The 22,464-nt window shown below is 37.7% G+C and overlaps 3 protein-coding genes across 5 annotated transcripts; all 3 read left to right on the forward strand.

The window, feature by feature from the left end:
• Positions 1 to 3,138: 3,138 nt before the first annotated feature.
• On the forward strand, positions 3,139 to 16,190 carry LOC129725780 (uncharacterized). Of its 3 annotated transcripts, XM_055681975.1 has the most exons (4): positions 3,220 to 3,300; positions 3,923 to 4,576; positions 6,372 to 6,436; positions 15,525 to 16,190. In XM_055681975.1, the coding sequence occupies exons 1-4, from the start codon at positions 3,286 to 3,288 to the stop codon at positions 15,718 to 15,720; spliced, it is 930 nt and encodes a 309-aa protein (XP_055537950.1). In that variant the 5' UTR covers positions 3,220 to 3,285; the 3' UTR covers positions 15,721 to 16,190. The 3 variants fall into 3 exon arrangements, with proteins under 3 accessions (XP_055537949.1, XP_055537950.1, XP_055537948.1); XM_055681974.1 differs by lacking the exons at positions 6,372 to 6,436; positions 15,525 to 16,190 and having other exon boundaries at positions 3,139 to 3,238; positions 3,923 to 5,340; XM_055681973.1 differs by lacking the exons at positions 6,372 to 6,436; positions 15,525 to 16,190 and having other exon boundaries at positions 3,923 to 5,340.
• A 64-nt stretch (positions 16,191 to 16,254) lies between these two features.
• Positions 16,255 to 17,367, forward strand: LOC129719857 (trichohyalin-like). The gene has a single exon (XM_055671273.1). The coding sequence runs from the start codon at positions 16,255 to 16,257 to the stop codon at positions 17,365 to 17,367; it is 1,113 nt and encodes a 370-aa protein (XP_055527248.1).
• Positions 17,368 to 19,060: 1,693 nt separating this feature from the next.
• Positions 19,061 to 22,252, forward strand: LOC129719858 (uncharacterized). The gene has a single exon (XM_055671274.1). The coding sequence runs from the start codon at positions 19,061 to 19,063 to the stop codon at positions 22,250 to 22,252; it is 3,192 nt and encodes a 1,063-aa protein (XP_055527249.1).
• Positions 22,253 to 22,464: the final 212 nt, after the last annotated feature.

Consider the following 22,464-nt stretch of genomic DNA (forward strand, 5'->3'; position numbering starts at 1 on the left):
TATTCTTCCCCATAAACCAAGAGTTTCTTTTCTCAAACCCACCAATAATCATGTTGTTAAGATGAACAGTGCAATCATAAATTGATCAAAAAACATCTCCTATTACAAAAATTAATTTGTTCGATAGTCATGTTGGTATGTCATGGTAAATACGTCCGACCATGCTGAATTAAAAACCTTTTTTTTTAATTTTTGTCTGATCAGAGTGAACTGACGGCATGCCGGAATTCACACGGTTTTTGCATAGATGATTTTCCAATCGATTGCTGTAAGAATGGAGGAAACCGTCTAGAAACTGACTGAGTTTTAAACGTTTGAAAGTGGACAATGTGCGTGACGCTCTCGATGTTTTCGGTTTTGAAATTGATACCCCTGTTTTGAAATTCGACCCCTGTATATGTTGCCGTAAGACGTATTCTACGTCAAAAAATACGTCGAAAAAAAAAGGAAAAATGTTAAAGCTCAAATTATTCACCTAGAAAGATTGTAGCGTTTTAACCATTGCTGTGAAATTTGGTGCCTCTAGCCAGTGTAGAAATGCGTCAACTTACGCCAAAGTGTCGCATAGTAATAACTCGCCGGGTTCGTCGCTTTAACGTTATGTTTACAAGAAAACTCATTGAAGTCGTTGAAAAAATGTTAGTGGTTAGGGGCACCAAAACTCACAGGAATTTTTAATAGAATTAAATAATCATAGAATGCAGTATTCGTTAGCATGAGAATCTTATGCTGATTATTTATCGTTATTGTTCTTCGTGATAGAATATAGAATAGGACTGCAAGATGATTCAATCGAAAACCAAATTTTATTATCATGGAAATTTGCATGTGAAAAGTTTTCAGTTTGGCTACTTTTTTGTTGTCTGTTCCATATTATTTAGTCCTAAACATGGTGTCCGAACAGGAACAGTTTTCAAACAGATATGTGAAAGGGCATAACGCTGGTAAACAAAGGTTTTACGCTAGAGCTCAAACTTTTTAATCATTCCTATGAATTTTGGCAGGTAACTGAAGGTAACTTTTATAGATACTTAAATGAGTTTTCCCATAAGCCAACGTAAAAGCTACGAACCCGGTGAGAAATTATTCTGTTGCCCTTTGACGCCCTTCTGCATATGTACACTAGGGGCACCAAAATTCACAGAAATGGTTGAAAAGCTGCAATATTTTTAGGGCTACAATTTTGAGCTTTAGGGTAACATTCTTTTCGCTTTTGTCGACAACTATTATTTTTTTAAAGTTAAGTTAAGCTGGATTTATACCTCATTCCTTGCTGATTTACGGTCAAAAACATTAATCACCGAAAATGAAAATTTTGTAATTAAAGCAGTAAAAAATGATTTTTGACAACACAGTCAACAATAACGCGGTATTAGAATTAATGTAATTACTTTATATTGTTGCAAGAAACCACACAATGTCCCGTGTGAAAAATTGTGCCTTCGTATACAACTAAACCCTTTAGTTAGTGTAGTGTAATGAGTAGTGTAAAGACAGTTTTAAACTAGATAATAACTCTATTTTATGTGCAAAAAATTTAAGATTTAAGATTTTATTTCAATCAAAATATTTGCTATGTTAATTCTCAATGTGTTTACATTTGACACTATTCCTAGTCTATGGATGGGGTTTTACCAAAAATATTCTATGTTCATAAGAAATCTATCTACATATAGTAGAAATGCTAAGAAGCATAACAAATTTCAGGTAGAGGGGCGAGGAGAAAGTCAGACAAGGATTTTTTTAGATTTGAATGCTAATACTGTTAGAAAACATATAACAGCAGCTTTATCGGGAATACTTTGAACTGAAGAAATATTAATGCTCGTTATTATAAAATAATGAAAAAAAAAATGGACAGAACTAAGTACTTAAACAGAGAAACAAAAAGTTCTCTGAATTTTTTTTGTAGGATTCATGATGCTTGCTCCAGATAAATGGTAAATTCAAGAATATTGTGTGATTGTTGATATCGTTACATAAATTTGCAGTTCAGCTTAGCCATATCATGTTGAATAGGGAAAATAAAATTTGATCATAATTGCGATTTGGCACATCAATCAAACTCTATAAAAAGGACATAACTCCACGGGTGATCGGGATAGGCACGATTTTATCAATGATTGTCAATAATGTGGGCGTTGAGAGCATTCTTCATTCCTGCGGTTTGTTTTATCGCTACAGTGGGGTGATTTCGTGCAACTGACATACGGTAACCCAATCATCATTAACCGTCCAATAACGCCAATCATTAGAACCGCCATGCCGTGAATCGTTGAATGATAAAGTTTTGTTTACTTTCGATTCTTGTTTGTGTGAGTCGGATGGAATGTTGCGGTTGTTATATTGACTGTATTGTATATATTGGATCATAGCAACTCGCAGGTATGTAAATGGACTACGAAACAATCTGACTGACGCAATTTTGCGCAGAAAGAGCAAATGCGACGCCTAACATATTTTTTATTTCCTGGATGCTTATGGTCATTAGTACAAGTATTACAATGATGATTTACCATTAAACGTAAAATGTTTTAGGTTGAATATGTGAAAGCAACCTAACACACAATGTTTTGAATGAAAATGTTGCAATGAATCAGGCATTGAAAATAGCATGACCAGCAATTAATGTATAACAGTTATCAAAACTAATTAGTAATAATCAGAAAGCGACAGTTTGTGAAATGATATTTAAATTACATATTATGTATATAAATGACCGTATTCACAAATACTCAATTGTGTAATAGGCTAGACTAAAATTTCTAGCAAGAGCGATTGTTCCGGTTCTGTTTCATTAGTGCAGGTACAAATTTCTAGTGGGTCAGTTACCAAACAACCGTATGAGTGAGATGACATTAATTTTTCGATGCAGAGGACGAAGTACAAATCCGGATTTGAACAAATTCAAATAGTTGGCAGCAATTAACCCAGACAATGTAACCAAAGTTTCAACTAACAACTGGTATTACGGCTTTTTGCCAATTTACTGCTTTTCAAGACTGCCCACCACCAACTGTTTAACGATCCGGAAGGCTTTATTGCACTCATTCTTCCGTTAACGTTTACTTTCTTTCCTTCGGAATCCGTTACCTTTCTGACCTGGCAAAATTCAAGGAAGGATCAAACCCGAACTGAGCAGTTTCGATTTTGCCATAGAGTCTTGCTCTAGAAAATTAATTTTCTTCAAAGTGCAATCGCTGTTGAGTCAGTCGGCTTTGTGATGCGAATCAGTGAGGTTGGTGTTTGAATTGTAGCTTTTCGAAGAAATCTTTTGTAGTTAAAATGAGTAAATTCATTGTAAGTAAATTTTTGAAGTGATATTTGGAATAGTTCGATTACGTTGTAAGCATCGAATGAAGTTGTGGGGAAGTTCACCAAAAATACTGAAAAGCACAGTTTAAAAGAGAATCTTTAAAAATCTCTTTACTGAATTTTTGCAAGGATATCATACGTTTGTCTGTAGCTGATAGCATGAAATGAGACAACATGGATAATGATGTTTCACCTGTGTAATATACCATAAAATACCACTGTTGCATATTAAACTTTATTGTTGAAAATTATATGCCTTTTTTAGAGAAATTGGTGTGTTTGATTGAAAAAACTTTTGATTACACTGGAGTCTTTTTTTACGCGGTTGATTGTATCGCGTTTAAAGGATTAGATTAGATTTACTTATACTAAGCTTATTTGATAACGCGTTCAAGTAATCTTCCAAATCGCGTAAAAATAATCCGCGTTATTGTAAAAAAAATCGCATTCAAAAAACGCATTGAAACCTGCGTAAAAACAGACCCCATTGTACATTAAAAAGGCACATGTTATTTAACGAGATCTCTCGGAAAGTAATAGGAAAACCAATATCGAAATATTCGTTCAAACATAGAAAGTTAATTACATACTTTTCACATTCTTCCAGATAAATTCATCAATGATTTTGATGTTCTTGATGAGCACGTCACTAGCACTGCCAACAGACAATACGCAGCAAAAGTTAAATCGCGTTAAGCGCAGCTTTCTATCATCTTACTTCTGGAAATCAACCGAACCTTCTGTGCCAGCAGTTGAGAACATTCAATCAATTGAGAATTCTCAAACAATATTCGCTGTACCGCGATCTGTCAATTCGAATGTGCCACCCTCTTTTGTACCAGTAATTCCTTTGCAACACTTTGTATCAGCTGCTGGTCAACATTTCATTGCAGTGAAGCCGGTTAACGTTGCCGGACCAAACTGGATACTTGACAATCTAGTAGAGCAACCGAAGCCTCATAATCCGCTCAAGAAACCGTCAAAGACGCCGTTGGATCTCACACCTTCTGAAGTAACGGAACTAAACCAACTAGCTAGGGTAATTGGTGTAAGGGACCTCAACGATCTTCCTCCATTAGAGGAAGTCATGACACTCCTTGGTACGACTTCCAAAAGTGAAACTATAAAAGCCATTCGTGACTATGCTTCCACTCCTGGAGGGCTTGAGCTCATCAAGGAATACGTCGATAGCTATCAGCCAGTAAAGCGGATGGACCTATTAGAGAAAGAAATATCGAATAATCTCGTTTCGAATCCACGGGTAGGTGAGCCATCCCAAGGAAAAGCATTCAACTCGAATCCACCAATTGCTTTCGTGTCTAATAATCCAGCAGAATCACAAGACCAGTTAAATGCTACAACTCCTGCCCAAAATACGGGGTTTTTCGCAGGGCTCCGATCATTCTTCTCATTAGGATCATCCACTGAACCCCCCAAGAAAACGGAAGAATCTGTCAATCGACTGGACGTCGCTACAGAAAACCCTATACCAGTAATTGGAGCCAATTATGTTCCACATTTCATTATTCCAATGCAACCGTTGCTAGGAAATGAACATTATTATAATTTAATGGGTCATCCGGTGAAGCCGGCCATTCAGGATATGAACCCATTCGTGCTAAAACCGCATTTGCCGCAATATGTGAGCACCACTAATCCACCAAGCACTCTAACTGGTTCTCAGAAACATGTAGCGCAAGTATATCATGAAGGTATACCAAAGATACAAAAAGAAGCTTTATCAGTTGTACAAAACCCTGCCGGAGTTTCACTAGCTGCGGAATCAAAGAAACAATTAAATGTAAACAGTTTGGAAATTGTTCTTGCATCATCGGTTGATGGTCCAGTATTTCAACCTAAATCTGATACAGCAGTTAGTACAGAGACTAGTAGCACCTTAGAAAATACAACAGTTACTACGACGAGGGAAATCACTACGCCAATTAATGAATAATTGATGATATAATTATTAATTGGTTGTTAGAGTCGAGTTGATTGGAAATACTTTAACTTATAACTTAATAGTACGCAATAATGTGTTATGAGTATTATTTATTTAATTAGCTCCTAAAATATATTAAAAATTAAAAAAAAAAGTAAACAATATTGCCGTGTTAAAAAAAACAATACGAGTTACATTGTTCACTCATTTGAAATCCAACCTCCATTTGTTAGTAACATCCAATTTTCTTACTGTTGTGGTATATTTACCGTAATTTACAATAAATATCTGTTTTCTGCTGGAGAGCCACAAGTAAATAACAAAAAAGGGTAGTTTCATAGAAAACTTAAAATTTCCAAATATAAGGTCAAAATATCTCAAAAACGGATGCATTCAAAGAATTTACTACCAAGAGCTTTATGATTTGAAATTACTATTAACATTATACCGCATCATTGGAGTCATATTTTTTTTATATATTGAAATTTGGAAAATTGTGTAAAACTTATCTTTTAAGTGATTTTTTTTATTTCTCCATCTATGGCTTCTTATCAAAAGTTTCGAATTATTGTCAAGTTTCAATTGATTTAATGTATGATTTAATGTTTATTTTCTCATTTTCTAAACTCAAAACCATAAAAAGGCAAAGACTTGGTGCTACATTCTGATTCGGAACTCGACCTTCTAGTTTATTATACACAGACTTCGCAGCCAACTAGCGTTACGATCCTGCTGACACTAACAGTCGCTCCCGAGCCGAGACTCAAACCTACGACGACAGGCTTGTTAGATCAATATCGTTCCTCGAGACCAACTGGGAACATAAAACCAAAATTACTTGAAAACGAATTAATTTACGAAGTAGGGTAGGGAACATATTCTACGCAGCTTTAGGAACCGCTTGTGTATTGAGACGAAATACTCGAAATGTGTTGGGTGAAATTCAAACAGAAGTATATTAATCTGTTCTCTATCTTTTTCTCTGTCAGTACTTGTTTTCAGATTGTAGAACTAAGTTAGCAAACTTTAACAATAATCAATTAAAGTTACCAATTTAGGAACACTATTCCAATCACCCCGAACCTATTTTAAGCAGTTTCCATCTGTTTTGCAGGCGTTTTTTTCAGCACCCGAAGTGGCTCCTGAATGGCTGCAATATAGGTCGATTTGTTTCGAAAGGTGATTGTTCAGATTTCTTTGTGATTAACGGTATTTCTTATATTCGTAAGACAGCTAGACAATCAAAGTTTTCGTTTCCATCATTGAAATTTTCGATATTAATCAAAATACAGGAGGCCTGCTTCCTTCGACTGATTAAAATAGGCGCCACTGCTTAGGCCGTTCCCTACCCTATATCATCAGCTTTTTGATTTTTATAATTTTTTAAATTAGAATATAACTGTTTTCTCAAATGACGAAATTGAAGGTGTTTTCTAAAACTTAAACTTCAATAACAATTTGTTTTCTATTTCTCTATCCTGGGATTTTTAATAACAGTTTTGTTAAAACTTCAAATTTCTTTAAAAAAATGAAGAAGAAATTCCACTCTTTTTTGTAAATAAAAATGTTGTGTTTATTTACAGATTTTCGAACTGATTTTTTTTTCAAAGTGTACCGGGTGCGGCGGAAAAAATGCGAAAATTTTTGGTGTTTCTTTCAAATATTATTTGAAGTACTTTTGCTTCAACTTACACCCACATCGAGTAATCCAACGGATTAAGATCCGGGCTGCTAGGGAGCCACATATCATATTGATCCTCAGAGAAGTTGGCCTTTACCCAGGGAAGCACTCGGTCCTTCAAAATACCGGTATTACTTACACTTCGGTATTGATTTTAACACCATTATTAAATAAATGAAATGAACCGGCCTGTGCGACTGTTGGACACAGCATCGATGCTTAACTGCATTTCGTCGGAGAACAGGATTCACATTTTTTCCTTTTCCAACGAAGCAAGCAATTTCTTCGAACAAGTCACTCGTAGTTTTTTTTTTATTCACTAGTTCGGGAAGATGCGTGCAAGTCTTCTTCGATGATTCTTCGTAGGATTTCTTAGAAATGTTGGTATCCTTTGTAGGTTTCCTCATATAGTAGAACTTACCGGGTTGCAGGCAATCTTTGCACGGAACGATTTGATCACGATTCGCTGCTCAGGGCCAAATGACATCCAACGGACTCGGCAATCTCATTCGGCGTCTTTTGGGCGATCAGTAAACTCGTAATCACTTCTTTGGCGTATATTTTCACTTATTTGCAACAAACAGATTTCAATGTTCTGTTGCAGCACTTAACAGTAAATGTAAACAAATACACTGTCCAACAAAACAAATCATTAAATACACAAACTAACCCAATACTAACGTTTGAACATTTTTACATTTTTCTGCCGCATACTGTACAATTCTCTCTCAGACATGCTTTGAATGCTTTGAAATGATAACCTATGACAAAATGCATACGCCTTTCTTTTCTAGGAATTTACTCTGAGTCTAAAAAATTCCACCACTTTTGAAATTTCCACAGTTTGCTACGCAAAGTGCAGAGTTTCATTCAAATAAAAAAATCACAAGGGTTGTATGCAAAGCTACGATCACGAGGTTGATGTACAGCTACATAAGGTTGTTAGTTGCATTACTTGTATTAACATTTATGTATTTAACATTTTGTACAAAAGAGGAGTTGAAGTGCTACCGAATTTTAGTTTACACATGCAACACTGAACAGGAATGAAACAAACACTTTACAACGCAAAAAAGTTTCAACAGTCAAAGTGCATGCGGATTAAAATAACATTTTCCTTTTAGTTCCAGCGCAAAACGAGAAAATATTTAATCTTCAATAATTTGTTTGTTGTCCTTATAAGAACTGTTGTTGTTCAATTTCATTCGGATTTTATGTTGATCGCATCTGTGTGCTACTCTGACAGAAAAGATTAAGACATTTTTTCTGATAACACAGTTGAAAGCTGTTTTTACACTGAAAATTTTACGGCATTCCAAAACGTTTGTTTGTTGTCAAAATACGGCAACTTTTCATTAGAGGAAGTGCCGGTTAATGTAACTACTACTGATACTGCTCGCTACTGCACAAAGGCAGCTTTTACTAAAGGAAGTGTCGCTGCACCAACTGGCCTAAATATCGCTGCTGATATCACTACTGCTGCTATCTGCTACCACAGCTGCTGTTGTTAAGTAAGGATTGTTGTAGTCGCTGTCTAGAACTAATATGAGCAGTTTAGGCTGAAACAGGCTCTTATATAGGCCTAGGGTGGTCGGTATTACCGACTTTTCGAAAAACCGGTATTCCGGTAGCGACGCTAAAATTCAGTTAACGGTTTAGCGATTTCGCTAATTTTTGAGCTGGTTAGCGAAACTGTTAGCGTCGCTAAAATTTTGGCCTTCGAAACGCTAATCGCTAATTCGCTAAATTTTGTAGAGAAGCGACAATAGAAATATTTAGAAAAACTGTGAATTGCTGATGGCGTACGTAAATTGCTTTTTTTCCTGTGTGGACTTATCACTGCGACCAGAGCTTAGATCTATTGTGATATTGCCCAGGTGTTTTCTGTACTCCGCACTTCATATTAGCAGTAGCACTATTGAAGCAAGTGATACGCTTATCATTCATATCAGTGCTTTTGTGTAATTATTACCTTTCCGTTTCAAGCTTACTGCTCTACTATACCGAGCCTCTGTCCATCCTAACAATATCGCCTAGTTACAATTCCCTGGAGAGAACTTTCATATGTTACTCACACCAGTTTTATTATAATAGGGACTTATTTTTATTAGGAGGAGAGTCAACAGGGGTACTGTAGAATCCAGATTGAAGGAAGGGTACGTGGTGGGGAGCCTGAGAATAAACCTAAGCTTAAAATCCTTTGACAACCAAATGGCCTGATTCTACTAAGATTCGAACCCACGACCACCCGCTTACCAAAGCGGACTCTGCAACCTTGCGGCTACGGAGCTCCCCTAATCGTAATTTGCTTCGAAAGATGAACATACTTTACTGCGAAAAGTTACTTCTGTCAGTCTTTCTACTCTAGAATGGGGTTCCAGTTATCGTACAAGCCCCATGAGCATTTTGAAGAACAAGCTCAAGGTCTGGATTGAATTTTCGGCACACCAAGAACTTTTGTAAATTGCAATGCGCTTGAAATTCAGACAACTTTGGTTCTACTTTCTCGATTCAGATAATAATTGAATTTTTATGAAAACATTCCTAAGAGTATCTTTTTTTAATGCAAGCTAAATAACTTTTGTCATTCTTGTTTTCACAAAATCAAGTATGAATACCGTCAGTGCGTCTTGAACTGTCCTACAGATCAGACGTTTTTTCGGTTGCTTGTGGACTGGTCTTTGACTGCCTATAGCTTCAAAGTTTGTGTTTTGTCAGTGTGTCTTTTAAAGACTACCTGAAAGTTATTTCCCATCAGTCTTTCTCAAGACTACCTACTTTTGAATTTAACATTTGTTTTAACTTTTTTCGTATCACCTGAAATGGCTGGACGGAAAAAGAAACCTCGCATCGCTGCGGGGAGGAAAAGAGAGGCATCTCTTTCTGACACATCGAGTGTCTGTAGTGACAATCCTTTTGATATTTTGCCTGAGCAAGAAGCTGGTGAAATGGAAGTTACCAATAATGAAACTATACAAAATATAAAATCTTTAAAAAAGGAGAAAGTTCCACCTATTGTGGTAACTATTTCTTCTGAATTTAATGTATTCAAAAAGGAACTTTCAACGTTTGTTTCTGACGTTAAAGTTACCTATCAAATTGGCCGTAGAGGTGAATGCCGCTTATTAGCCGACTCAGAAAAGGGTCGTGATCGTCTTGTTCAGTATTTAACTGACAAGATGTACAAATTTTTTACATATGACACCAAGAACACCAAGCCGTTCAAGGTTGTCTTGAAAGGTCTCACCAACGATCAAACCGTTGATGAGATCAAACTTACTTTAACAGAATTACTTGGCATAGCCCCTACCCAAGTAATTCTAATGAAACAAAAATCACGAGGCGAAAACAGTCAGAGAACTGGAATTTCCCTTGTTAATTATTTAATTCATTTTAACCGCAATGAGGTTAACAACTTAAATTTTTTTGAAAAAGCACATGCTTTGTATAATGTGCGTGTAAAGTGGGAAACTTATAGGAAGTATGGCGGAGGTGAAAAGCATATCACCCAATGCCGTACTTGCCAACGTTATGGCCATGGTTCCAAATTCTGTAACATGGACCAAAAATGTCTTAATTGTGGAGACTCTTCTCACAAAAAGGACACATGTCCTGTGAAAGAGAGTAAAAATTTTCGCTGTGCGAATTGTAACGGCAACCATATGTCAAATTTTTATCAATGCCCAGTCCGTTTAGCAATTGTTAAGGCAAGGCAAGGTAAACAAAATTCAATTTCTCAATTAAAACCAACTTCAAAACAAAATTCTCCAAGCGTACCAGTGACGCATAGTTTACCTACTCCTTTGCATACCCGTTTAACTTATGCACAGGTTACAGGTAGTTCGAACATTATACCGCCTAGTGTTGGTAGTTCGAAAATGACCGTTAATATGGGTAAGCAAAACACGCTAGAAAATAATTGTACAGCTAATATTGCTGCCGAAAATATTTATTCTAATGTCAACTGCCTGGGGCCTATTACGGCAGGTAAACTTTCTTTTTTGTAACAGGCAATGTTCGATCTTATGAACGCCATGTTGCAGGCAAAATCAATGTTTGAAGCCATTCAAATAGGCACAAATTTTACTATTAAAATTGTTTCTAATTTAAAATTTTGCAATGATTTTAAATAAAACAATTAAAATATTAAATTGGAATGCTCGCTCATTGAAGGCCAATGAGAATGAGCTTTTTAATTTTTTAACAGTAAATAATGTGCATATTGCAATTATTACTGAAACATTTTTGAAACCTAACATAAAATTAAAATATGATCCCAATTACGTGGTTCATAGATATGATAGGATTCAGGGTTCCGGCGGTGGAGTTGCAATTGTTATTCATCGCCGAATCAAACATCGTGCTCTTCCCCATCTTGAGACGAAAGTTATTGAAACTTTGGGAATTGAAGTTCAAACTGAACTTGGGATTTTATTTATTGCCGCAGCATATTTACCATTTCAATGCACACGCGAGCTCAAAAATTATTTTAAAGGTGATTTACAAAAACTCACCAGAAATCGTTCGAAATTTTTCATAATCGGCGATTTTAACGCTAAACATCGTTCATGGAATAATTCTCAAAGTAATTCCAATGGCAAAATTTTATTCAATGATTGTTCTTCAGGATACTATTCTATTTTGTCTCCGAATAGTCCTACATGCTTTTCTTCTGTAAGAAACCCTTCAACAATTGATTTGGTGCTGACAGATCAAAGTCATGTATGTAGTGATTTGATCACACATGCTGACTTTGATTCTGACCATCTTCCAATAACTTTTTCTTTATCACATGAATCAGTTTTAAACCCTATGAGCTCTGTTTTTAATTATAACAAAGCTAATTGGGAAAGATACAAAAATTATATTGAGAGAAATTTCAATAATGAGCTTGATTTGCAAAACAAAGTGAATATTGATTCCGCTTTGGAAGCATTAAAATGTGCAATTGTTGATGCCAGGAATTATTCTGTTCCAAAGGCTCAAGTGAAATTTGATTCACCAATAATTGACGAAAATCTTCAACTTCTAATTCGTTTGAAAAATGTCCGCAGACGTCAATATCAACGTTCTCGTGACCCTGTTTTTAAAACTATTTATAAAGATTTACAGAAAGAGATTAAACATAGATTTACTCTTCTGAGAAATCAAAATTTTGAGACTAAAGTTGAAAAATTGAAACCATATTCAAAACCATTTTGGAAGCTGTCGAAGATTCTTAAGAAACCTTCAAAGCCTATTCCAGTTTTAAAAGATGGTGAACGTTTTCTTGTATCCAATGAACAAAAGGCTCAAAGACTTGCTCAGCAGTTTGAGAGTGTTCATAACTCAAATTTGAATTTTGTGAGTCCAATTGAAAATGAAGTCACACGTCAATTTGATTTAATTTCTTCCCAGAATTTTTTACCTGCAGAAATAATTGAAACTAACTTGAATGAGATTAAATCAATTATTAAAAATTTCAAAAATATGAAAGCACCTGGTGACGATGGAATCTTTAATATACTAATCAAACATCTCCCTGAGAGCACAATGGATTTTTTAGTGAAAATTTTCAATTGCTGCTTCAAAATTGCATATTTTCCCAAATTATGGAAAAATGCAAAAATTACTCCCATTTTAAAACCGGATAAGAACCCAGCTGAAGTTTCAAGTTATCGACCAATCAGTTTGCTTTCTTCAATAAGTAAACTGTTTGAGAGAGTTATTCTTAACAGAATGATGTCACACATCAACGAAAATTCAATTTTTGCAAATGAACAGTTTGGATTTCGCCATGGGCATTCCACAACTCATCAATTGCTCAGAGTTACTAATATGATACGAGCTAACAAATCTGAAGGTTATTCCACTGGAGCTGCTCTTTTAGACATAGAAAAAGCATTCGACAGTGTTTGGCATAAAGGTTTGATTGCGAAATTGCAAACTTTTAATTTTCCAATTTTCCTAATCAAAATTTTAAAAAATTATCTTACTGATCGAACTCTGCAGGTTGTCTATCAGAATTCAAAATCTGATAGATTTCCTGTCAGAGCAGGTGTGCCTCAAGGTTCAGTCTTGGGTCCAGTCCTGTACAACATATTCATTTCAGATCTTCCTGATTTGCCTCCAGGATGCACAAAGTCATTGTTCTGCGATGACACAAGCATTTCCGTAAAAGGAAAAAGTCTTCGTGTCATATGCAGTCGATTGCAGAAAAGTTTAGATATTTTTTCTTCCTACTTGCAAAAGTGGAAAATCTCTCCCAATGCTTCTAAAACTCAAATGATAATTTTTCCGCATAAGCCTAGGGCTTCTTTCCTCAAGCCAAACAATAATCACGTTGTCAAGATGAATGGGGTTATTTCAAGTTGGTCCGACAAGGTTAAGTACTTGGGACTAATTTATGATAAAAAACTTATTTTCAAAGAGCACATTGAGAGTATACAAGCCAAGTGCATCAAATATACGAGATGTTTATATCCTCTCATTAACAGGAATTCTAAACTTTGTTTAAAGAACAAACTTTTGATTTACAAACAAATTTTTAGACCAGCAATGCTTTATGCTGTACCGATCTGGTCAAGTTGCTGTTCAACAAGGAAGAAAACGCTCCAAAGGATTCAGAATAAAATTCTGAAAATGATTTTGAAGCGTCCTCCTTGGTTTGGTACACTCGAATTACATAGACTTACTGGTGTTGAACCATTAGAAGCTATGTCAAATAAAATTATTAACAATTTTCGACAAAAATCGTTGCAATCCTCAATTGCTACGATAAGCTCTCTTTATAGCCAATAAGTTAGCAATTAAGTTAGTTGTAAGTTTACTTCCCCTTTTCTGACAAGTAGGTTTAAATCCCTACGAATGATAAGTCCTAATTGCGAAAGCAAACAAATCCTAACAATTAAAACTACAAATTTCTAACAGTGTTGAGAAGTCACCATTTGTGATTGGACACACATACTCATTATTTACTAATATTTATCATAAATACTTAAGCTACTAACAAATCCCCCCTTATTTAAAAAAAAAAAAATTTTTAAGTATGAATACCGTTTCGTTAACCTCTTATTGTAAATAGCTTTAAAAAGTAATTGTTTACGTTTGTTTTACCAAAAAAGATCAAAGTGGTCCAAAACTTACAAAACACAAGCAATAAATATAGCGATATGACTATTTACATATTGAAAAGTTAGCGATTATCGATTAGCGAAAGTTTCGCTAATGTGGGTTTAGCGATTATCGAGCTAAAATTTCCGGTTAGCGGCATAGCGATTAGGGTCGCTAAATTTTCGGTTAGCGGTGCCCACCACTGCCGGTATTCATAAAAATTAAAACCGGTAAAATACCGGTATTTTTATTTTTTTCGGATTATTACAAACCAGGGGTGACTCGTGGTCTTTGAACCTACTTTTTCAACTACAAAATTCTTGAAATCAAAGTTTGGGGAAGTAATGATGATTGTCCGCAAAAACAAAACGCAAGTAATTTTCTCTGTACTATTTAAAAATAAAACTGAAAAATAATTAAAGATATAAGGCGTCGCACGTGTCCGGTAGTGGTTTTCTTCGGCCGGTTTTCTGCCGCAGTCTTATCTAAAAACCTGTCGAAGTAAGCCACTGCCGAAGACGCTACCTACATAAACTTGGATTTAAAATTTATTTTTTGCTTAGCGTCTCAGCGTCTCTCAGTTGCATCTATGTATGGACGTGTCGCTGCATGATTATGTTTTTGCATTTATGAGTACCTATGCTTCATTACGACCCACATTTTTTTGTAAGATTAGGATCTCTGCGACCATTGTTTTGATCTCTTGTGGTATACGATCCAGATACAACACTGGATAACAGTGTTTGAAAAACTCCAATGGATGAATCTAGTGATATAGTTACAAAGAACATATTTTCGAAACTAATCCAATAGCAAAAAACCTAAATTAATCCACCTAGCGGTCAGACTCAGCCTTTCTCATTCAAACTTATTATTTGTAAAAATAGATTTACATGAATGCTCAAATCCAATAAAGGTATATTCACTCTTTGGGTTCTAAAATATTGATGTTGTAATTGAATTATAAAATATGTGCTTAAGAAATAGCGAAATAAAAGAAATGACTCTTAATTTCGAACAATTTAATTACGAGCGACACCGGGAACGTTCAAATAGTACGATACCACATTTAAATCATGTTGAGGCCATATATATTGATCAATGCGGGTATAGTTTTAAATAGTCTTTGAATTTCTTTTCTTTCCAAAGCTTTTGAACCACATATCAAATTGTTATGAAGTTTGTTATTTGTAAGTTTGAGAGATGACTCGTTCGTATGACACTAGTTATGTTCAAATAAGTCAGGTAATCTTTGAGATGATAGACTTTCGTTGTTTTATTAACAATTTAATACCTAACGGGTGCTTAAGTTCGATTATAATCAGATGAAAAGGGAACGTAAAGGGCAGTCAAACTTTGAAACCATGTGTTCATTCATAATCCATCAGTTAACTCTCAACTAGCCTGTTCATCTGATATCAATATTGTTCAATTCGGTTGTGTAGTTTCTAAGACAACGAAGTTTCGTGATTTTCACATTTCGATACATTACAGACGATGTTGTGAACGATACCACAGGGCATACAGTTCGCTCTCCGGGATCAGGCAAAACAATCACCAGCACACAGTTGGCTGCCCGGGATCAGGCGAAAAAATCACCAGCGCTGACGTTATCACCAGTGGCGCACCAGCCAGCAGAGCGACCGCGAGAACAATAGAGAAGGTGACGGTGCAAGATCAGAAGTGGTGATTGTAGCGCAGTGATTTGCAGCGAAATTTATACAGGCTAATAAGATAGCACAATTTACATTCATTTTCATTAAATTAAGTAGTTCTAATCTAATAAAACTCGAAATAAGTAAGTCACATGAAAACGGTATTGGGAAAAATTAAATTAAAATAAAAATATAATCTATTAGGCATAAATAGACTAAAAGTAGTCTTGGAAAATCTTTGATAGATTAAATCGGTATTCAACCTATGTGAGTAAAATTAATTGAAATTCATTAAAACCCAAATTTATTGATGCACAAAAACAGTTTAAAATAGGATACAAGTTGCATTGGCGCTACGGATCTGTAACGGCATTATCTATCTGCAGGAGGAAAGGCAAATTTGGGTTTGTACACTATAATTGTAAGTCGAAACATTTATATCTTTAATTATAAGTAACTCAACCTAAATAAATAATTTGTAGCTTTGATCAGCTCCAGAAGAAGTGGCTGATTTCAATAACTTATATTTCTACAACCCGAACAAAATCAAAGAATTATAACCTCAAAGGATGAATTCTGCCGATGAGTCATCATGTATGCTATGCGATGCCCCCAATAGTGCATGTGATATGGTACAGTGTGATTCTTGCCATCAGTGGGCGCATTTTTTCTGCGTCGGGGTAACGAAGGCAATTGAAGATCGTGACTGGAACTGTAAAAAATGCACTAAAGAGTTGCTGGTTCCGAAAACGAACAAACAGTCGAAAAGGACTGGAAGCCAGAAATCCAAAAGTTATGGAGGGTCTGAGCACGAATTGAGTACGTCTTTCGCCACTTCATTACGAAAATTGGAAGAAGAGCAACGAATTAAGGAAAAAGAAATGGCAGAGGAAATGATTCTTCAAGAAAGAAGGTTAGAAATGGAGAGAATATTAAAGGAGAAAAAAAGACAGATGGAGACCAAACTTCCCGAAAAGCGATTGTCACAAGAAAGAGAATCGAAAAAGCAGCAATTGGAGGAAGAGCGGCAAATGTTAGAAAGACAGTTGGAAGAAGAAAAAACGTTTTTGGAGGAAAGGAAGAATATGCAGCAGGAATTTCAAGCAGCGAAACAGATGATTGCAGAGAAGTACGTTAGGCAAGGCATTACATTAAATAAAGATAGACATGAAGAAAGGGATATGTTTTTTGGCGAAAAGATTGATTTTTGGATGCAAAAGCAAGGAGAAAATTCAAGACACGAACCCAAGAAAGGTGTAGAGGAGCAAAATTGTATTGATGAAATTGAGGCAGAAGACAGCGATCAGAATTCTGAGGGAAGTTCTGTGGTGAGTTACCATGATGATGTTCCGGAAAAGTACAGTACAGAGGAAACGCGAAACCGAAATAGAATTCGACAGCCTACGAAATTATCTGCAGAACATATAGCAGCTCGCCAGGCGATCTCGAAGCACTTACCCGTGTTCAAAGGCGAACCGGAGGTGTGGCCAATATTTATCAGTAGTTTCGAATTTACAACAGAAGCCTGTGGTTTTTCAAACTTAGACAACCTCAAACGACTACAAGATAGTCTGCAAGGGAATGCTCTAGAGGCGGTGCGTAGTAGATTGGTACTTCCAAGTTCAGTCCCGGACGTCATAGAAGACCTTCGCCGATTATTTGGAAACCGGAAAAGCTGCTGAAAACCCTTCTCACAAAAGTACGCAATTCGCCAGCACCTAGAGCCGATCGTCTGGACACATTTATTCAGTTTGGGCTGACAGTAAAACAACTTTGCGACCACTTGGAAGCGGCAAATTTAAAGGAACACCTAAGCAATCCAATGTTAGTTCAAAACTTCCTCCCAACTATCGGTTAGACTGGGTCCGATTCAAACGAGGGAAAAATGGAACGCCTCTCAGGATGTTTACTGACTTTATGAACGACATCGTATCCGACGTGTCCGAGGTGACAGAGTTTGTTCCTCCTGGTGTATGGGAATCGTCATCGCCGTCGTTCAGTAAAGCGAATACAAAACGGAAGGAGTTTATGCATGTGCATAATGCTGTATCCAGCAGAACCGAAGATCATTCAGACATTAAAGGAGTCAAACCATGTTGGGTGCAGAAGAACAGATCATAAACTCAGATTCTGCGACGATTTTAAACGGATGTCCTTGGTTAATAGGTTGAAAGTGGTAGAGAAAAATAAATTGTGTACGCTTTGTCTTAACAATCATGGGAAAAGTACATGCAATTTCAAAATTCGCTGCAATGTTGGTGGCTGCCGAGGCGGTCATCACCCATTGTTACATCGAGTTGAAGCAGCCGTTCAGATTTCAAATGTGAAATGCCACGCACACGATCGAATAGGTCGATCGGTTATTTTCCGAATAGCACCAATTAGCCTACATTTTGGCGATCGCGTCGCCACCCTTCTGGCATTCTTTGACGAAGGGTCATCTGCTACGCTAATTGAGGAATCGGTGGCAAAGCAGTTGAATATTAAAGGAGTTGCAGAGCCTTTGGTGGTTACGTGGACTGGAAATGTTAAAAAATATGAAAATACATCAGTAAGAGCTAACGTAAAATTGTCTGCACAAGGATCTGACACCATGTTGCCATTGACAAATGTACGCACTGTGAAACAGTTAATGTTGCCTGAGCAAGATCTACAGTCTCAAGAACTAACAAATCGATACCCGCATCTTAGCAATATTCCCGTGGCAAATTATGAACGTTCTAGGCCCGGAATAATTATAGGTTTAGATAATTTACACATTTTCGCACCTCTTAACTCGCGCGTTGGTCCAGCAGGAGAGCCAATCGCTGTGTTCACGAAAATAGGCTGGATGATATACGGGCCTGAGCCCCGGAAAACGACTGCAGAAGTAAGCCTGAATTTTCATTCATACGAAGCGATAACGAATGAACGGCTTCACGATCTAATTCGAGAACAATATGTTGTAGAAAACTTAACCACTCCTTTCGAAGGCTTATTGGAATCTTCGGAGAATCAACGAGCACGAGCAATTCTCAAAGCCACTACAATTCGCGTTGATGACCGTTTCGAAACGGGTTTGCTGTGGCGTGCTGATACGCGCCATTTTCCTGACAGTTACCCAATGGCTGTCCGAAGATTGATATCATTGGAGAAAAAGCTGGACAGGGATCCAGAATTGTTTCAGAGCGTACATTAGCAGATTCGAGACTACGTAACAAAAGGTTATGCGCACAAAGCTACTGAGAAGGAACTAGTGGAGTCGCAACCTAACAGTATTTGGTACCTTCCGCTGAACGAAACCCACGAAAACCAGGAAAGATTAGATTTGTTTGGGATGCAGCAGCCACCGTAAATGGAATTTCATTAAACAGCGAGCTATTAGCGGGTCCAGATATGCTTCAGTCGCTGCCAGCGGTCATCAATCGTTTCCGAGAGCGACGGATTGCCTTCGGAGGCGATATACAAGAAATGTATCATCAGATACGCATTCGCTCTGACGATAAACAAGCCCAACGTTTTCTGTTTCGCTCCAGTCCGAACGACAAACCGGAAGTTTACGTCATGGACGTCGCAACTTTCGGATCTACCTGTTCTCCCTGCTCAGCCCAATTTATCAAAAATATCAACGCAGCGGAGTTTGCTGAGGAATTTCCGGAGGCAGCTGCAGCAGTAATCAACAATCATTACGTTGATGACTATTACGATAGTGCCGATTCTGTAGATCATGCTTACAAGATCGCAAGGGAGGTTAAATATATACACTCTCGCGGCGGTTTTCATCTAAGGAATTGGGTTTCCAATTCATCGGAATTTCTTGAAGCCATGGGGGAACCAAGCAAAAATTCTGCTGTTCACTTCAATCGAGATAAAAGCACGATGGTCGAACGGGTTTTGGGAATCATATGGGACCCATCAGAGGATGTGTTTCGTTTTTCAACTACAGTTCGGGAGGCATATAAACCAGTGCTTCATGGCATCGAGAGACCAACAAAAAGAATAGTACTTAGCTGCGTGATGTCGATGTTTGACCCTCAAGGTCTTCTTTCCCCTTTCACCGTGTTTGGAAGAATGTTGATTCAGGATCTATGGAGAACCGGTTGCGACTGGGACGATCCAGTTGATGATAGATCCTATGAGAAATGGACACGTTGGACTAAAGTATTGCCGCAAATTGCTGCCATCAAAGTTCCTCGGAGTTATTTCGGTGTATCAAAATTGTCCGAAGTAAAGAAAATTCAACTTCATATTATAACAGATGCAAGTAAAGGAGCGCTAGGGTGTGTTGCATACTTTCAAGCGATTGTGGAAGGAAATGTGCGATGCGTGCTGGTGGCAAGCCGCGTGAAAGTCGCACCATTAAAACCTGTCTCTATCCCTCGTCTAGAGTTGCAAGCAGCAGTCATAGGAGCCCGGCTGGCATCCGCAGTACGAAAAAATCATTCTTTCGATATTGAAACGCAATTCTTCTGGTCGGATTCAACCACTGTTCTCTCGTGGATCAGGTCAGACCATCGTCGTTATAAAGAGTACGTAGGACATCGCGTGGGTGAAATTTTATCCATCAGCCGGCTGCCTGAATGGAAATGGATTCCCACAAAACTGAACGTGGCCGATCAACTGACGAAATGGACTAGGGACCCGGAGATGAACGCTGCTTCCACTTGGTTCAATGGACCAGATTTCATGTACCTTGGAGAAGAAAACTGGCCGAAGCAAAGGGCGGTTCAGGCTGAAACAGAGGAAGAAATGAAGGTGCATCTTATGATTCACGATGTTGAGGTGCCAGCAGCAGTTATAAAAGTCGAGCGTATATCAAAATGGAACATCTTGGTTCGAACGTTAGCAAGCGTCTATCGGTTCCTGTCGAACTGTAATAGGAAAATAAATCGTTCACCACTAGAAACGTTGAGAGCTTCGCTTAGACAAGCGAATCTTCTAAAATCAATAAAATATCCAGTAGTAATAACCCCCTTAAAACAGCAAGAACTAGGAAAGGCAGAACAGACGCTTTTCAAAATGGCACAAATTGCTGTTTTTGAGCCTGAATTTAAAATTCTCAAAAAGAACGCAGAATTACCGATGGAAAAGTGGTTGAAGCTAGAAAAATCTAGCATGCTTTATAAACTTACTCCGTTAGTCGACGGCCAAGGAATTATTCGTTCTGAAGGCCGTACTGGTAGGGCCGAGTTTTTGCCATTCGACTTAAGGTTTCCTATCATACTACCAAAGGATCATATCATTACAGCAAAACTCGTCCAGCATTTTCATGAAAAATTTGGACATGGTGGGCGTGAAACGGTTAAAAATGAACTTAGACAGCGTTTCTTGATACCGAAAATAGGAGCAGTAATTGCAAAAGTTGCCAAGACGCGCGTTTGGTGTAAGGTAAAGCGAAATCACCCGGCGACTCCTAGAATGGCAGCTCTTCCTGTTCAAAGACTTATGCCCTACCTGCGCTGTTCCAGCTACGTGGGTGTGGACTATTTGGGGCCGTTCACGGTAGTTGTGAACAGGCACAGTGAAAAACGGTGGATCGTCTTATTCACATGTTTAGTAGTACGAGCAGTTCATCTGGAAGTAGCTCATTCGCTGACTACACAATCCTGTCTCATGGCAATTCGCCGTTTCATCTGCCGACGTGGTCCCCCCTTAGAATTTTTTTCTGATAATGGGACGAACTTGAAGGGTGCGAGCAAAGAGTTAAAGGCGAATATGCAGGCAATTGGAGAAGAGAGTGCCAATGAATTCACTTCAGCTCGTACGAAGTGGACATTTAGCCCCCCAGCTACCCCCCATATGGGTGGGGTGTGGGAAAGACTTGTCCGGTCAGTAAAGGCAGTCTTGTCAGTTCTAGATGATGGACGACGATTAACAGATGAAGTTTTATTAACATCAATAACCGAAGCTGAGGATATAGTGAACTCGCGTCCTCTTGTCTACGCATCACAGGAATCGGAGGAGGCGTTGACACCAAATAATTTTCTTCGGGGAGTGTCCCCCAATGAACCACGGCAAGGAACACCCCCCACGTATCCGGCAAAAGCTTTGAGAGATTCATTTCATCGATCACAGCAGTTGACTGAAGAAATGTGGAAAAAATGGATTCGTGAATACGTTCCGTCAATTAGTGGACGGTCAAAATGGTTTGCTGAATCCAAAAATTTGCAAGTAGGCGATCTTGTATACGTCGTAGAAGGTAATAAACGAAAGTGTTGGGTCCGTGGAATCGTCGAAAACCCAATAGTGTCGGGTGACGGGAGAGTTCGGCAAGCGTGGATTCGAACCAATAGCGGTCTCTGCAAGCGAGCAGCGACGAACCTGGCTGTCTTAGAGATAACTGATAGTGACACTGAACCGGAAGTGGCCTCCGGTACAGGATCACGGGCCGGGGCATGTTGTGAACGATACCACAGGGCATACAGTTCGCTCTCCGGGATCAGGCAAAACAATCACCAGCACACAGTTGGCTGCCCGGGATCAGGCGAAAAAATCACCAGCGCTGACGTTATCACCAGTGGCGCACCAGCCAGCAGAGCGACCGCGAGAACAATAGAGAAGGTGACGGTGCAAGATCAGAAGTGGTGATTGTAGCGCAGTGATTTGCAGCGAAATTTATACAGGCTAATAAGATAGCACAATTTACATTCATTTTCATTAAATTAAGTAGTTCTAATCTAATAAAACTCGAAATAAGTAAGTCACATGAAAACGGTATTGGGAAAAATTAAATTAAAATAAAAATATAATCTATTAGGCATAAATAGACTAAAAGTAGTCTTGGAAAATCTTTGATAGAT

Source organism: Wyeomyia smithii, chromosome 2 (genome assembly GCF_029784165.1).
Source record: "Wyeomyia smithii strain HCP4-BCI-WySm-NY-G18 chromosome 2, ASM2978416v1, whole genome shotgun sequence".
In the NCBI taxonomy this organism is placed as follows: Eukaryota; Metazoa; Arthropoda; class Insecta; order Diptera; family Culicidae; genus Wyeomyia; species Wyeomyia smithii.